The sequence below is a fragment of the Cryptotermes secundus genome, unplaced genomic scaffold, assembly GCF_002891405.2.
Source record: "Cryptotermes secundus unplaced genomic scaffold, Csec_1.0 scaffold598, whole genome shotgun sequence".
Classification (NCBI taxonomy): domain Eukaryota; kingdom Metazoa; phylum Arthropoda; class Insecta; order Blattodea; family Kalotermitidae; genus Cryptotermes; species Cryptotermes secundus.
In genome coordinates, this window is record NW_019723311.1 from 356,787 (window position 1) to 374,416 (window position 17,630).

The following is a 17,630-nucleotide window of genomic DNA, read 5'->3' on the forward strand; positions in this document are numbered from 1 at the left end:
CTGCCAAAATAGAATGTGAAGCGCATGCCGGGGGTCACAATTATAATTTCGGAAGTGTATTTACATTTCTCGTGGTGAAACCAGAGGAGCAACTGTGGTTCGGATGGGCTCGGTTAGCGGGAACGGGAATGCACATACTGTACACCTCCTGCAAAGCAGCTGCTCAGAATACAGAAAAGGAGATGAATCCTGGTAAACGACAAGGAGGACCGAAAAGCAGACAAATATTGTGAGGGTGGGAAGTGGAAGTAATTGGCTTATGATTGTGTCCAATATTAAAAGGGGTACCGAAACTTCGAGTTCTAATATTAGTTCATTCATATTATACTTTGGATCGAATGAAACACCTGTCATGAACATCGGTGGTCAGGTGACGGTAAGCACTATGCCATGAAGCCGTATGGGTGTGCGAAGGTACAGCTCCATCTTTCTTGGACTCTGTATTAGATGGAGGTGAGTGATCAGCTTCACCCCCTCCCACCGGTTTACCCCCGGGGATAGAGCCCCTGGTATTAACCGGGTGGGCCCCAGAATCGGTCTGGACGCTGTGGAGAAGAGAAAAATCGTGCACTGCCGAGAATGCAACCCAGGCTGTCCAGCTCATAGCCCGTTGCTATACCAACTCCTAATTCGACGGTTCAAGGACAAAGTTTTTCCTACTCAAATCAGACAATAGCGGTACTTCCCTGCAGACAAAACTTAAAGAAATTTTCACGCAATATCAAGGCGTTTTTCGGCTCTGAACATTTATCAACAATCCATTATTTGTGCAATTGTTACCGTCACTGAAAGCTTGTACCTCGAATATTGAGAAGTATATTTACCCTGAGAAAGATGTCTAGAGCAAAACGTAATATGTTTTATTTCTGATTCCCCCCCAATGTTTTATTCTTTCCAGCCCCTTCAGGGCCCTGGCCTCTTATTCAGTTCCGCAATCATTTTTTTTTCACAGAGGGTAAAACACCTTGAACAAGTGATCAACTCGCCGCAAAGCCTCTACCTAAACACAGGACAACACAAACAGAATAAACGCATACACACACCAAACATCTATGTCTTAAGTGAGACTGGAACCCACGATCCCAGCGTCATGCCTTAGACCGCACGGCTATTGTGACCGGCTGTTTTATCTCTGATACCGCAATTATCATTACATAATATCGGATTTGAAAAGACATCCCGCCCGTTTCTATCACCCCCAAAGAGATACAAGCTAAGAGTGCTGAAGAACTGGCTACAAATGTATCACGGTGGTACTGGAGCAATGAGGACCGCTAGCACCACTTCTCAAAGGGATGTAATGATTTAATGTTCTGCGTACCTTCAGCACGAAACTCTGTCAATTTTCGCCGTCCAGCGCTCAGGTTTGCACGCGCCGAATAATTCATAATGCCAATTTTAAAAGGACGCGATGATCAATTAGCCTCTGTTTTGCTATCCGCCGCAAGGCTCTCTGCAGCGTTTTGTCCAATAAGGAAGCTGCTGCCATTTAAAAAAAAATATTCTAAAAAGGGAGGGGCACAGTTTGAAGCGAGGCGTTGCAGTGTGGCAGTGAGAGATGGCAGAGACACGATCACCCCGCGGTTCAAGGACCTCTCGCAGATTCCGCACCAGGTGCGTGCAACCTGCTGTTGGCTCCCAACCGGTTCATAAATCTTTCTCCTTTCGGCTCTCATCCTAAATTCTATTCCGAATTCGACTTCATCTTTCTCAAACTTACTTTGTGATGTTAAACTTAAACTTAAAATGGTCCCTTTGCGTAACTAATTGAGCACTACGCCATGAAGGCGTATGGAGGAGGGTATATATAGATCCACATTTTCTGGACTAGTTGGAGGTGAGTGGTCAGCTTCACGCCCCTGCCGCTTTATCACGGGGAAAGAGTCCCTGGTATCCATTGGAGAGGGGGTTGGGTGGTCCCAAAGTCGGTCTGGACGACGTAAAGAAAACAAAAATTCTTTATTCTATAGGGACTCGAACTCCGACCCCTCGGTCGTCCAGTCCGTAGCCAGTCGCTATACCGACTGCGCTATCCCGGCTCCTATTGAAACAGGTAGTAAATTTGTCCCTGTGCTTAACTAATTAAGCACTATGCCATGAAGGCGTATGGGGGAGTGGATATATAGATCCACATTTTCTTGACCTCGGCATTAGTTGGAGGTGAATGGTCAGTTTCACGCCCCTGCCGCTTTACCCCCAGGGAGAGAGCCCCCGGTACCCATTGGATAGGGGTCTGGACGACGTGAAGAAGATAAAATTCTTGATCCTACTGGGACTCGAACTTCGACCTCTCGGTCGTCCAACCCGTAGCCAGTCGCTATACCGACTGCGCTATCCCGGCTCCTCACGTCCAGCCCGTTGCCAGTCGCTATACTGACTGCGCTATCCCGGGTCCTTACGTCCAGCCCGTAGCCAGTCGCTATACTGACTGCGCTGTCCTGGCTCCTATTACTTTGTACTGTTACTTTTACATAAATTAATCGTCTACTGATTCAACTGCTGAGGTAAAACAAGATGGAAGAAGGGAATAAGGAATTGGAGAGCTCCACTGGAAACTGACTCAGTTGCTGGATTCAGATAAGATGGGAAGATGATGTTGAGTAATGAATGGATACACATCTGCAAGAAAATGGTAATTCTATAAGAGGTGCCCCTACCACTATGTGTTTCGCAACGCAGTTTCAGTCCACTCAAAATTAACAATTTCATTTCCACTTCTCATTCGACGCTACACTTCAGGGACCGTCGATAACAGAGATGATGTGCACGTGTAGAATGCATTACAACTTCGTGTAACCGAAGAGGCTGACTCCAGTGAACACCCCTTCTGACATGTATTCGGAAGGTGGTCAGTTCGAATCTCGTCCGTCACACTGGCTATTTTCATGTTTCTAGTTGTACTGCTCAGCTCTTCCAGGCGAATACCACGATAAAACCACGACTACTTCCTCTCAATCCTTTGAACTTCACCTAATGTGACCATCCCCTAATTTCAGTTGATGCTGAATAGTCAGTGCAGCAGATAAAGCGTCGTGAAATAACTTATATTCTATCTATCGAACTACATGGAGCGGAGTCCTTGAAAAGCTGATGGCCGCTTAGTCGGTCAAGAAATTTCCCGTCTTTCATGGAACCTTGAAGCTCATCACGTGTTCACACGAGCCTACAAGCCAGCTAGAGTCAGTCCACACCGTCACGTCTTGCTTGTCTAAGCTCCATTTCAGTGTTATCCTACCTCTCATGGTTACGTCTTCCTAGTGATAGCATCCCTTCAGGTTTTCCGTCAAAAATTTTGTAGGCATTTCTGATATCTTCCATGCGTGCTAAGAGGCCCGCCCATCTCATCGCTAAAGTGATAATCGTAGAAATGTTTGGTAAAAAGAACAAGTATTCAATCGCCCCATTATGAAATTCTCCCAAACCTCCAGTCACTTTCTCTCTCTCTCTCTTAGGTTCGTTTATTCTCCCCTGCACCCTATTCTCACACTCATCAGTAAGATGAATAGCTATGGCACGAAAGATCAGAGTTACTGCCCCAACAGCGTCAACGATTTCTTTGCCAGTACGTCTAGAACTGCTTGATATTCATATATTCTCCTATCCAAATGGAACCGGGGACCCTTTTTTTCGGTTATTAAAACGATCGGAGAGTGAAGAGTCATTTAACAGTGGGTGTCTGAAAACTCAGAACCAGGAATTACTTTGCTGACGAGGACCAGCAGCAATTTAGCATTCAGCTAAAACACTCAGTCCCATCGGGCGCCGAGATTGCATGAAGCTTTATATCAACTGCCCCTAAATGTCACCAGATTTGTGGTGGACAAATTGGCAATGGACTTCCGTTTATCTCATGAATTATTACTGCATCACTGCTACAGAGACGTGAGACAGATCAGACCCGCTAGTACGAGATCACAGCCTCGCTTCATTTCTTCTGACACACAACTTAGACTCACTGAACATGGGCTTTAACTTCATATATAAAAGAGGAAACCTCTATACCTGGCCTTCCTACTTTCAGGAATTCGTTATATTTAAATACAAGATGAGCGCCACTAAAGGCTGCGAATTTGAAAACGTTCTGAATTTCAAGTTCAGGATATCATTATTTCTAACAATGCATATCAAAGCTGAGAAGCATTAGAAATTATCATAAAGTACATATTCCGGTGTGTATAGCCGTTGCTAGACAACGTCCACAACACACGCGGCCAACAGTATGGGAACAGTGTTTTCTTCATCCCTCCCTAAGGCTGCTCGTCACGAATAGCTTATCAGTGTATCACCTGTACTTTCTGAGGTTTCCTGCTTACTAGAGATAAATATATTAGTAGATATGACTACATGTCGATATATTTCATACAAATATGCCCCTATCTACATCATTTCGATGTACACTCCTTCGCTGTAGCATCGTTAATACGGAAATCAATGTTGTTCAACATCATTGTCAGCAATTGCGAGTTTCGCTAAATATTTATACAGACGTTCCTGCCAAGTTACTAACAAAGGGTTCTACTATAGACATCAAACCAGTTTAACCGATGCTACATGACTGAAATGGGTTGGGTATGTAGCAAGGATGGGGTGACCAGGAATGGGTACAGAAGGAAACAAGCGAATAACATTAAAATGGATCTCAAGAGAGATGGACTGATGGACGGAACTGGCTCAGAATCTTGTCCTCTTGCCGTTGTGGTATTATGTTGAGCAGTTGGCTTCTGCTATCAGAATGTTAATTCGATTATTGTAATGATATCGAACTGATATCTCTAGGATACTCACTTCCTTCCACAGAAATGTACTCACCTATTATCGTGTGCACTCTTACGGAGAGCTGTGTGCGCAGTACAATTGAATTCTTTCGACTGAAAAGGAAACAGAGCACAGTATTAGAGCTAGTATACACGTGTACTCTCTGCTGTAGTTAGCACTGTATTATGTATGTTGTAGGAAATTGGGGACTGCATGATAGAGTCTCAGAAGGCTGCCCACCTTCGCCATTATCTGCAATAGTAGTTATAGTGATGGTGACAGTAGTAGTAGTAGTAGTAGTAGACCAAGACGTAGGTGGGTGGACAATGTTAAAATGGATTTTAGAGACATAGGATGGGTTGGATTGGATTGATCTGGCACAGGATAGCGACCGGTGGAGCTTTCTTGTGAACACGGTAATGAACCTTCGAGTTCCATAAAATGCTGGGAAGTTCTTGAGTAGCTGCAAAATTGGCGGCTTCTCAAGAAGGGTTCAGCTCCGTGTGTGAGTGAGTAATAGACGTAGTAGCAGCAGCCTAATAATGAAAACAAAATGCACAAAGAGAGACATCTGTTAGCCACGAGCGAAGTTCGCCTATTGCTAGCGCGCTCTTCATGTAGTTATTGCATTCAAGCGCCCATTAATTCAAGTGAGATGATGACGGCAACGTCAGGTACTACTGAAAGTATGATCACAACGAACTTCTCTGTGGAAACACGATGTAACTAGGCATCACCCTGTGTCCGGGCCCATCAAACACGCCAGTTATACACGTATGTGTATTGATAAGTACATTGATTCTGTCTGGAGGCACGCTATACTAATCCAAGTGACCGTGTAATGTCTCAGACTAAGAAATGTTATCCTGCTATTGACAATGAATGGAGGCTTCGGCACGATACGCTCAGAGTTCTAGCGTCAACAAATTCCTGCTCGGTATATCGGACAATTCTTTATGTTCGATGTCTGCTGTTGTGTTAAAAGTTGTCCTTATGCTAGAAGCACATCAGTTGCTAATGCTGTCTGCAGGGATATTGACATATTTGGATCCAAAACAGTTTCTCTTAATCATATTTTATAATAATACCTACATTTCTTTATTTTTTTTATTGCTAGTGGGGTGGGACTAAGTCCCTTGTACTGCGGCCACTTCTGGCCTATTGTACCAGCCCCAGATGATAGGTGAGGGTGATTGTGGAGCGATTGGTGGAATGAAGATTGGCAGAGGAAACCGAAGTACTCGGAGAAAACCTGCCCCAGCGCCACTTTTTCCACCACAAATCCCACCTGACCAGACACGGGATCTAACGCGGGCCGCAGTGATGGGAAGGCAGCGACTAACCGCTTGAGCTATGGCGCGGCCATAAGTAAGTACAGATTAGGACAGAGGAGTACAAAGCGATTGAAGACAAGTCTTCATATTTATTTGAAGTGCTAGTTTCTGTGCTGAAATCCGTTCCTAGGAGACGACTAGTGGAAACTGAGAAACCCAGTGTGTGTGCAATGGTGAACTCTAAAGTGTGTAAATCAGCGATAGCGCTGTATTAATTGTGATTAAGATTGTAACCGAAGCGCTAATTAATCCAATCATCCGAAATAGAACCCGTTATTTCCGTCACGCGTACCCGCATACATGTGACAATACAGTGCTTTTATTAGCCTCTGTTTCCGCAGGAAACAACATATCATCAACCAGGAGTAAACCACAACTACGAGAAATATCAAGTTTACGATAATGTTGGATCTACATTTTCACTTCGCGTTATATCACGTCAACAATTTACGGTCTCTTGAAAAGCATTAATGGGATACGAGTAACAGTGCGTTCCCTCTCCTTACAGCTTGCTACTCTGCACACCTAACGCTACGAAGGCTGGCATGTACTCAGGAGCATGCTGCAGAACTACCTTCGGCACCGGACTCGATCAGTGTAGGCCTAACCAATTCACAGACCAGGAAACGAAGACCCCATCTGCATTAACTTCATTAAAATAAGTTAATGACTAATGATGTTGACACTGCTTTGGGTTGTGACATCGTGTGGATGTGGGCGATGCTGCCTCCATATTCAGGGTGGATGGAGGCAGCGTGTACCTTCGAAACGCCGGCAACGTCGCCCTCATCCAAGGTAACAACACAAGAACAGAACCAACATCAGTAATTAATCACCCTGAAAACCTAAAATCGGAAATAGTCTATTGCTATTCAGTGCCACCAACACTTGTTCACAAATTCATTTGTTGAAAAGTTACACCTTCTGGAACATAGCGCCGTGTAGTCCGGTGAAAGCCAACCGACAATTCGGAGGAACATATCGCCGGTTACTTTCACCGGACTACACGGGGTTACATTCCAAAAGACAGAACTGCTAGCCACTCGCGTTTCGGCTTGTAAGCCATCATCAGCTGTACAGTGTGAGACGCAGGAAGAACCTGCTACCTCCATCTTCAAGACACCACATTTTATAGAACCGTTACGTGCGGAAAGTGTTACGATGGCTTACAAGCAGAAACGAACATACCAACAAGAAATAAATTTCAGAATAAGTAATGACAATAAATTTTAATAAAATGTACGAGTGAATTTAAAGAATACATGAAAATGTATTCGATTAAACTATATTAAACTATTAAAACTCTCTAAAATACCGACCTAAGCCACCTATATAATCGAATTAGCTGATTGAATTATATTAACTAAGCTACGGAAACTTATTATATTTATTTAGTTAACCCACTAACACAATTAACTGACTGACTTGTCTAACCTAATTATTATTATTATTATTTGTATCGTGTTAAATTCCGAACGTTCTAAATTCTGAACTGAAATATCAGCACCAAAAACCACAAAACAGGCTCTTCTTAGTGCTCGAGAGGAAAGCAGCTGGAATAGGCCCCCGTGTCTCTCACCAAATCACAATTCACAATGGTGTGACCTAAATACGAGATCACATGTTAAACCGGAGCTGCAGTGTTCCGGCTAGCAACACCAGTAAACAAACCTGGATAACAAGAACCGGAGGCCTCTGACAGTGGTGAGGAGAGTGGCGTCCATTGTGCAGGTCGCTAAGGCACTGACTGCGACAAACTCTGCTATGCCCGCCCCAGGTCCCAAATCAGCATGCAGACACACGAGTAATGTGTCATCATCCTCCGTTTCCAGGTCCCACAGACATACATATTCTTCCCCACCAGGGATGTCACATTCAGGTCCCAACTTGGGATCGAAACCTGTCCGTAGCTGTTCAGTGTTGTCTGTACTGCAGAAGCAACCATACTGAACTCAGAGAGCTGGTATCTTGACACGTCAGTATTTGCTGTGCGATAGCTACTTTGGACATGGCTCCTTTTTTAAAGTTCGTTATTTAACGACGCTCTCAGTATCAAGACTATACAGTGTCGATGATAAGATCGTTGATGAGTTTGGAGCGGTTGGTGGAATGAGAATTGGCAGGGGAAATCGATGTACTAGAAGAAATACTGCCCCAGTGCCACACTGTCCACCAGATCCCGCATGGCCTGTGCCGGATATGGCTCCTGTTGGTGTCATCTGCACATCTTGAAATTCCGTGTCTTGTCTATGTATCTACAGAACCGCCTGACTAATTTCCTGAGAGCGGAACCGGAAGTTTCAATTAAGCATTGAAAGCCAATGTAATGCAGTTCACATACATATAATTTTCCAAATATTCATGTTTCCATCTTGACATCCATAGCAATCGTCTTCTGAAAGGTACTGTCCATCGAACTTTGCAGATATTCATATCCCCGCCTGAAATACACTTTGAGCCCTTGAATTCAGATGTGTAAATTACGAAATTCCACCTTTTGAATTCTAACGCGGGTTACTTTAAAGACAGGTTATGTACCCCCCTGTTCTATATTCGGAAATTATCAGATTCGAATCTTGTGTGTAAATCCAAGTACAAAGCAAATGTTTACACATTCTCTCCTCTAATTCCTTCAGTTCAACAACAACAATAATCCAAAAATTCTTTCGACGCTATATTAAACATCAAATGGGGGGGGGGCTTTAGTTGTAACACTAATTACCACGTGGTAATGAAACCTGCCGGTCACGGTAGCCGAGCTGTCTAAGGCATGCACTGTCTTCGCTCGCTCGGAAGCCGGGATCGTGGGTTCGAATCCCACTCAGGGCATGGATGTTTGTGTGCGTTTTTCTGTGATTGTGTACAGGTAGAGACCTTGCGACGAGCTGATCACCCGCCCAAGGAGTCCTACCGTATGTGTAAGATCTAGTAAAACCGAAGTGAAACGGAGAGTTTCATGGAGGTAGGCCTAGGCCCAAATGAGGTATGTAGAAAAAAAAAAAACTGGAGTCAGTCAGGCAACTGGCTGAACGCTCAATATCACCAAGTTGCCATGCGCACAGCTGAGTCACGTGGTGTCGAACTGACAATATCGAAACTTAACGATAACGTATCTAACTGAAATATATACCTATATGACGATGAATACAATGCTAACATGTACTGACATTTAATAATACGATCGGTTGCATATTTCTGGCATTGCAATGCATGACAGATTTGTGTGGAAATCTCGTAACATCACAAATTTTTAGTTCTGTCAAAATTACTGCCTTCTGTGCTATAACAGTGTATAGTCCCGCAGACAGACTGTCAGACTATACGGCGTCATGTCCCTTGATCCTCATTTCCACTGATACCTCAAAGCCCACTTACAGTTCTGCCTCTATATCTTTGTCGGTATGATAAAGCGCCACTGACCTATTGCCTTGTTTGAACTGAACTTCTATCTCTGCAGTTGATAAGGCATTGTAAAAATCAGGCCAGCGGTGGTGTAAATCAGTCACATATTAAGTTTGTATCCCCCTTGCAGTATGAACAGTGTGCGGCCCACGTCCCGTTCAAGAGTTGCAGTCATTGGCACGGGGACAATTAGAGACGAGTGTCACGACAGGAAGAAGCTTGACGACGTGCAGGGATGCTGCGAGCAGGCGTGCCGGAATGTGCCCAGTGGTCAACAAAAGCATATGAGCCGAATTCCCAACAGCATTCTGTTCTCTAACGAATTTTAATTTCTAGTCTTCCATCAAAATACGAGAGAAAAACATCATGACAAAATTACAGCAAGCGACGGTCTGCCCAATCGTGAATCCTAAACGGTGCATGAAGCGTGGCTTGCTCTCATTCTAACCTGCGAGATGGAGCGTATGGAGTGGCCAAGGGGAGGCAGAGAAGCGTGAAGCTTTTTTGACGCCAAATCAATTATACCAAAATTATTTTTAAGACAACAATTTACTGTCAACAGCCAGCAGAACATTTTGTATGTTTTTTTTTCTTCTCTGTATTATTATGATTGTAAACCTCTGTACACCCACTCGCAGATCACAGTGGCCGCGTGGTCTAAGGCCTGAACTGTATTCTCTCGCTCGAACGGTGGGATCGTGGGTTCGAATTCCCCTCGAGGCATGGATGAATACATTCAACACAGGGCATGCACTTTACCAATCAGGAAGTTTCCAGGTACTCATTTCTGTTACAGGCTGAGTAGACCCCAGGACCATAGTACAGCTAGAGGGATCAGGTAATTTGAAAAAAAATCAATGTCCTCATCGAGAATCGAACCCGCGACTTTCCGGCTTGTAGCATAGTGCCCCAACCAACTACGCTACCGCGTTGTCATGCTTGAATGAATTCATAATCACCGGCCTCTGAAGAAACATAAATAGCGGTGACTCATGAACACGAACAAGATCAAGTGAACTTGGGTTGACCCTCGGGGGATGAAGAGTGGAGTCTGTGTCCTGCATTCCAAAACCGGCCCCCATGTCCGCAGGCTCTCTGAGGTCACATCGCCACGAAGCGGAAACCCACAAAAACAAGCCGCTCCACTCCAGTGTTTGCATTCAGGTACTAGAGACTAATTTCTGATGAACTCCTGCTGACCTTACTGCAGGGAGCGTTTCTGTGTGTTAGCTGGAACCGGCCGGTATACTGGAGTTTCCACGAATGCACATCCAGACACAGCTCGGGGCATTCCTTAGAACACAGATCCGGACACGGCCTAGACCACTTCCCCGCCATACACCAGCGTCGCTGTCTGAAGTACGACTCTCTGAGTGTCTGCAATAATGCCTCATTCAGCAAGCTGCAATGATCTGTTGCCTTCATTATTTGATATGCATGAAGTTTCGGAAGCAGGCTCTATGCCTATACCGTTTACAGGCGGCCGACTGTCGATACAAGGACACTCTGTTGAGAATCTTTGACTCAGCGCCACGCGAAGCACGCCCCAGCCAGTGTATACAGACAGAAACTGAGGACCGATAAGGGAGTTTCTTTGTGTGGCAGTGTGAGACTAGCAGTGTACTGTGAGGGCAGAGAGAAGAAAGTTTTTGAGTTCAGAGTGGGCAGTGCGCGCCGAAAGAATATAGCAGTTGAACTGGACGGAGAGACGGACGGTTCTGCATTCAGGTGAGATAGTAATAAGGTGACGTCGCAAGCATATCCCCACCAGAGGTCTTGTTCAGGACAATTTTTTGGTGCCGAAACCCGGGAAGCGGGATACACACGATACAACTCAACATGGCGGCCGCCGAACTCGGAAGACTAACGAGGAAGCGCTCCACAGTAAGGGCAAAAGTGACAAGGTTCAGTACCTCTATAAGGGAATCCACTGTCAGCACCCCACTTGTGGATTATGAGTACTACCGAGACCGATTACAGGAGACCCTGGATCAACTACTTTCATTGGACAGATGTCCAGGATCTTCTAGAGAACAAGGAGTACACGACTGATGTGGAGGTGGCTGCAGACTACATTGACTTAGCCAAGCGAGCACTGCTGAAGGCCAAGCGGGAGGTGGAGAACTGACTCGTCTCGAAAGGAGAGAAACCTAACTTTGCGGAAGAGCCCTCCGCCTCGACTACTCCTCGGCCTCCGTTAGCGCACTCGGTCAAATTACCCCCGATAAAACTCGAGTCGTCTGCGGGAGGTGTGGAAACGTGGGCACGGTTCTGGGAGCAGTTCGAATCTTCCATCGATGAGGACCCCACTCTGCCAGCCATACACAAACACGTGTTCCTCAAAGGATATTTGGAAAGTGAACCGAAGATGCTAGTGGATGGCATTGCCGTGACTGCCAACACTTATGGAGAAACTAAGAAAATTCTCCACGCTCGCTATGGCGACAAGAATCGCATTGTACAGGCCCACTTGTACTACTTAGAAGACACTGAACCAATTCCGTCTACCTCTGCGGAGGCGCTGAATATCACATACATTGAATGCAATCGCCGCATCCAGGCTCTACGTGCACTTGGTGAAGATGTCAATGGATATGGTCGGGTACTGACTCCGAAGATACTCCGTGTATTTCCAGGCGGTATCTGCCGGCGCTGGCTTATACACGTGAAACGCGAGGGATACTCTGAAGAAAACCTGGTCGAGTTAATGGAATTCCTTGGCGAAGAAGTGGACGGGGCCCTTATTACACAGAAGATACGCGGGGAGACTTCACTACGTTTACGTTCATTCCTATGACAGCAGCTCTTCATGTCGATTCCAAGTCTCGGAAAGCAACGTGGAAGGTCAAAGGGCCAAGAGAACCATTTTGCGTGTTTTGCGAACCGGGTAACCGAAATACAGACTTATACGACACCCTCACAATGGAGACACTGTCCAGGGAAAGATAATCCAGCTGACATTCTTTCAAGAGGGGTCACTGCAGACCAGTTGGAGACATTGGAGATATGGTGGAATGGACCTTCTTGGCTTATCCAACATCCAAAGTATTGGCTCCAGGAAACACACACGTTAGACGTCTCACTACCCGAGACGAAAGGATTGACTCACCACGTCCTCTCTGTTGAATTCCCGCCAACCCTGCTTGACCCTACAAAATACAGTTCCTATTGGAAACTACTCCGCGTCACCGCCTGGATTTTCTGCTTCAGGCAAATCGCCCTCCGAAGAAAACAACCTTACGGTGAATTGGTGGCTTCAGAGCTGCAGGCAGCACGGTCTTACTGGATACAAGTTGTGAAAAGAGAATGCTTCCCACGGGAAATGAAAGCACTTCACGAGAACCTGCCATTCCAGACGGATCTAAGATAGCACGATTTAACCCCTTTCTGGACGAAGGACTTATCCGCCTCGGCGGTCGACTACAGTTAGCAGAACTCTCCCGGGAACAATGATACCCGCTACTCCTCGACGGTCCACATCACTTCACAGAACCGCTTGTCCGGCAGACACACATTCGTCGCCATCATTTGGGAGTTCGCATCGTCCTGGAGGAACTACGTGATGAGTTTTGGATACTTCGCGTCGGCAGACAATTAAAAAGGGTATTGAATACATGTCTTCCCTGCAAAATCGCAAAAAAATCCTTTTGGGCAACAAATCGAGGCACCATTACCAATGGAAAGGATAACACCCCTTAAGCCATTCGCTGTTACCGGTATTGATTTTGCGGGACCACTCTATGTCAAGGTAGGGGATGGCTCAAGTAAATGTTATATTACACTTTTCACTTGTGCGACAACACGAGCAATACACCTGGAACTTTGCATGGGCATGACAACCGATAAATTCCTATTAGCTCTTCAGAGATTTACAAGCAGACGTGGCCTGCCGCACACAATGTACACAGATAACGCTCAGACTTTTCACACGGCAAATAAGAGAATTAATCGAACTCTGGACATCCCTTTCTGCCACTAAAACACACCAACACCTTGCGCAGAACGGAATACGTTGGAAATTTATTGTACCACGTGCGGCTTGGTGGGGAGGCTGGTGGGAACAGATGGTAGGTTCGACTAAGCGCTGTTTAGGGCGCTCCCAAGTGGACGCGGAAGGACTCTGTACTGTCTTGACAAGCATCGAAGCCGCGCTGAACTCGCGACCCATAATCCAAGATGACAACGAGACTCTGACACCCTCACATTTTCTCCACGGTGGGAAACTGACAACACTCCCAGACGGTCCAGAACCAACAGGGGAAAGAATGCTGACCAAGGCTTTCCGGCAAGGTCAGAAGCTTACTGAGGATCTTTGACGACGATGGCAGAAGGAGTACCTCCTACAATTGAGGAACTATCACGAGGTTAGGAGGCCACCCCGACAAGGACCTAAATTCAAAGTGGGAGATGTCGTTCTCTTGCAAGAAGAAAGACAGCCAAGGCACATGTGGAAGAAGGCTAGGATTGAAGAACTGTGGCCAGGAAGAGACAACCAGATCAGGACTGTTATCCTTCGACTATCGGATACTACGAAAATCAGTCGTCCAGTGACGCTGTCATTCCCTTGGAGATTGACCAGGATGGGGAGGATGTTGAGAATCACTGACTCAGCGTCACGCGAAGCACGCCCCAGCCAGTGTATACAAACAGAAGCCTGTGGGGGTGGGGGCAGACAGAAACTGAGGACCGATAAGGGAGTTTCTTTGTGTGACAGTGTGTGACTATCAGTGTGCTGTGAGGGTAGAGAGAAGAAAGCTTTTGTGTTCAGAGTGGGCAGTGTGCGCCGATAGAAGATAGTGGTTGAACTGGACGGAGACGGACGGTTCTACATTCAGGTGAGATAGTAATAAGGTGATGTCGCAAGCATATCCCCACCAGAGATCTTGTTCACGACACACGCTACGTCGTCGTGGGGGTGGTAGCAACAGCAGCAGCTTCGAACTTCGAAACATTCCCATTCGACCCCTTTGTAAATATGCCAGTCCCAGGTATATAAGCACAAACGCGCTGAGCAATGGAATATGCGTTCAGAGAAAGAAACAGAATTTGGCTGAGGGCACAGCGTGAGTCTCAAGTTCACCTATTCGCAATTTTCATTTACTGTCCCTATGTGTATCAATGGGTATGGGGAAATTGAATATGACATTTTTTCACATTCCACGTGTTTTAACACATTCTGTACATAAATCGATGTGGACTGCTGACATAGGAAAGCACTCCACCAGTAAAACTGCTGTAAAACAAATTCTATAACAGTTTTCAGTCTGTCATTAATTAGGCTACCAAACTTTACTATATAATAAACTCGTGTACTGCCTGTTGAAAACTCGATGGAATGCAATATTAAATAGAGTTTAATTTTAACACAAAAGTGCATGCAGACATACGACAGTGGTGACCTAATAAGACTTGCTTAGGTGAATCTCCTTGGGTTTTGTGAATACAGAATTATCAAGTAAACAGTATCAACTAAAAACGTAATTTAGTATGGAATGATGAATTGTAATATTATTGTTCTGATCTCAGAGGGATGTGAAATAGAGCGGGCGTCACATATTTCTTGCTATGTTGGCGGTTTCTCAGAGAGACTGCCTTAAACCACGCAAGAACCTCAGGATAACCCGTCCCGTCCTCTGGTCGTGACTTTCCAGTCCATGAGCAGATTTAGTCTCTCGAGAAAATGATTTATTTTTGTTTGTCTCCGTACCTTGCCCTTTTCTTCCTTCCTTCTATATTCCTTATGTACCTTAATTTCCCTCACCTTCCTTTACCATCCGCATCCTTCGTCCGTCTTACCATCACTCCTTTTCCGCTTCCTTCCTTTCTTTCTCTGCTTCCCGCTAAAACAGTTCAGCTAATGTCTCGCAACGAATGACGTTACGGGAGAAACACAATGAAAAGCACGGGCCGTGCATCATACCACATCATTTCAGTGTCACCCCCCGACATCCGCGACATCTATGAGCGGAAGGAAACAGACATCCACACTTTGATTCTCCAATTATAGATTGCATTAAGATCAGACATAATATATATCGTACACGGATTTCAAACTACACACACACACACACACACGTGGGAACCTCGACGTCTCACAACCCTATGGGCCTCCACGACCTGTTACAAGGATACCTTAGTTATGTGTATATATATATATCTGTGTGTGTGTGTGGGTGGGTGGGGTTTTAAATCAGTGTAAGATACCACAAAACGCGGTACACATAACTAAAATGAATACACAGATACGATAAGAGAAAGAATGACTATTTCCGCAGTCTTCTATGGATGGGAAAAGTGGATGATGAGAGGAGGTGGTAAAGAGACAACGAAAGCTGCTGAAACAGGTTCCTGGGGCATGTTTAGGGGATGGCGTTATTAAAGAGACGTCAAAAGGATGTTCAGACTATTCTTAATTGAGTAAAGAGTAGAAGACATGAGACATAATTGGGCGATGATCATATGCAGAAACCGGAATACGTCAAATATGCATTGCAAATATTAGCATTAAAACACAAGCCACAAGGAAAAAGTGATTTGGAAAAACGTTTAAAGGGCTGAACAGATCAATAAATTTGTATAAAAATTTGGAGCCGGTCAAGAGATCTAACATATGACGCTAGATGATGATGATGATGATGATGATGATGATGATGATAATTCAATTCTTTATTATTTATATGCTGAACCAACAGCCGCAAGACCAGTTACAGACTCAGCACAGTGTAAAATAGAAGTAGTTATATACTGAACAAACACAACATAAAAACAATATTAATAATAATTTGATATTTTAGATTTGATGTGCTCACAGCGATCACTACGAAGAGTTCTGTTTTCTGCGGTAATAATGTCAACTTTCACCAGACTACACGGAGTTTGACAGAACTCTTCGATTTAGTAGTTATTTTTGGTTTATTTAAAGACGCCCAGTCCTCATTATATATCGCTGAATGACAGTGTGACCTCCCGAATCCGATGCAGGAGTCTGCTGCTTCGATCGCGATGTTCTGTGAGCAGTTATGCTACTTTACATCTTCCGCTACAGGTGAATCTACTATGATGTATGTATCAAATACGTGACAGTTTATGGAGTACGAATTTTACCGTTCGTGCAATGAGCGTATCCCCCCCCCCCGCACTTACAGAGACTAGCAAATATCCAAAGGACTCGCTCTTTCAGAATTAATTCTGGATCAGAACAGATCAGACGGGCTAATCCGAGAAAAATTAAAAAATCGTCCCGTTCGCGAGGTTTCTGTTGAGAGGGTCACATCAAACATTCATGTCAGTATAGTGACTGGCTACGGGCTGGATGACCGAAGTGTCGGAATTCGAGTCCCGGTAGGGTCAAGAATTTTCTCTACTCTACATAGTCCAGACAGGTTCTGGGGGTTCACCCAACCTCTTATCCAGTGGGTATTGGTGGCTCTTTCCCCGGAGGTAAAGCGGCCAGGGGCGTGAAGCTGACCACTCACCTTAAACCAGTGCCGAGGTCAAGAAAATGTGAATCTATTCCACCTCTCACTCCTTAGTTCAAATGTTAGGCAGCAAGCATCTGTTAACGCACCTGCAGAAGTAACAGAGGGGTCCATGCAGGGCGCAGCTGTTCTCCTGAAGGGCAAGCAGCAGATTGGGGTCTCGATGTGCCACGGACCGACACATCTGAGTTGTGCTGTCGCCGTAAGGCTGGGTCTCCTGCTGTTGCTGTCGCTGCTGCTCCAGCCAGTGGCTGATAAGCCCCGCGGTGGGCGACGAGTGAACCACAGCCATAAGTCAATCGCGTGTTTCCAATTTAAATAAGACTCGCAGTCAACTTACATTTAATAATTTTAAGGCTGTACTTTGCTAAATTCCTAAATTGCTTCCTCCTCTGATATATATATATATAATCTACCACAAAACGACACAGAATCACAAACAGCTTATTTACTATTAAAATACGAATCTTCAATTCAGTTCAGTTCTGATCATTTTTTTTGCAGAACAATTTCATTCATCACTAATACCGCCCTGGGTTGGTTCGATATAAAAATCAGTATTAAGTCACTTAATTTCACTATAACAGTAAATCAGTTTAAACAGCGAAATAACTGTTTTGTCACTAAGTACGTGGCCGATACGGCCTGACTGAAACACTGA

The 17,630-nt window shown here is 45.0% G+C and overlaps 1 protein-coding gene across 5 annotated transcripts in view; it reads right to left on the reverse strand.

Annotated features, from left to right (window-relative positions):
• LOC111861799 overlaps nt 1–17,630 on the reverse strand; it is a 325,084-nt gene that overhangs the window by 63,471 nt on the left and 243,983 nt on the right. For all 5 annotated transcript variants that reach the window (XR_004512731.1, XM_033750460.1, XM_033750462.1 and 2 more), the window contains exon 7: nt 4,810–4,868. Coding sequence is in view for 4 of the 5 variants with exons in the window: in XM_033750460.1 (XP_033606351.1) it covers nt 4,810–4,868 (59 nt within the window). In the remaining variant the exon portion in view is untranslated. The remainder of the gene's footprint in view (nt 1–4,809; nt 4,869–17,630) is intronic.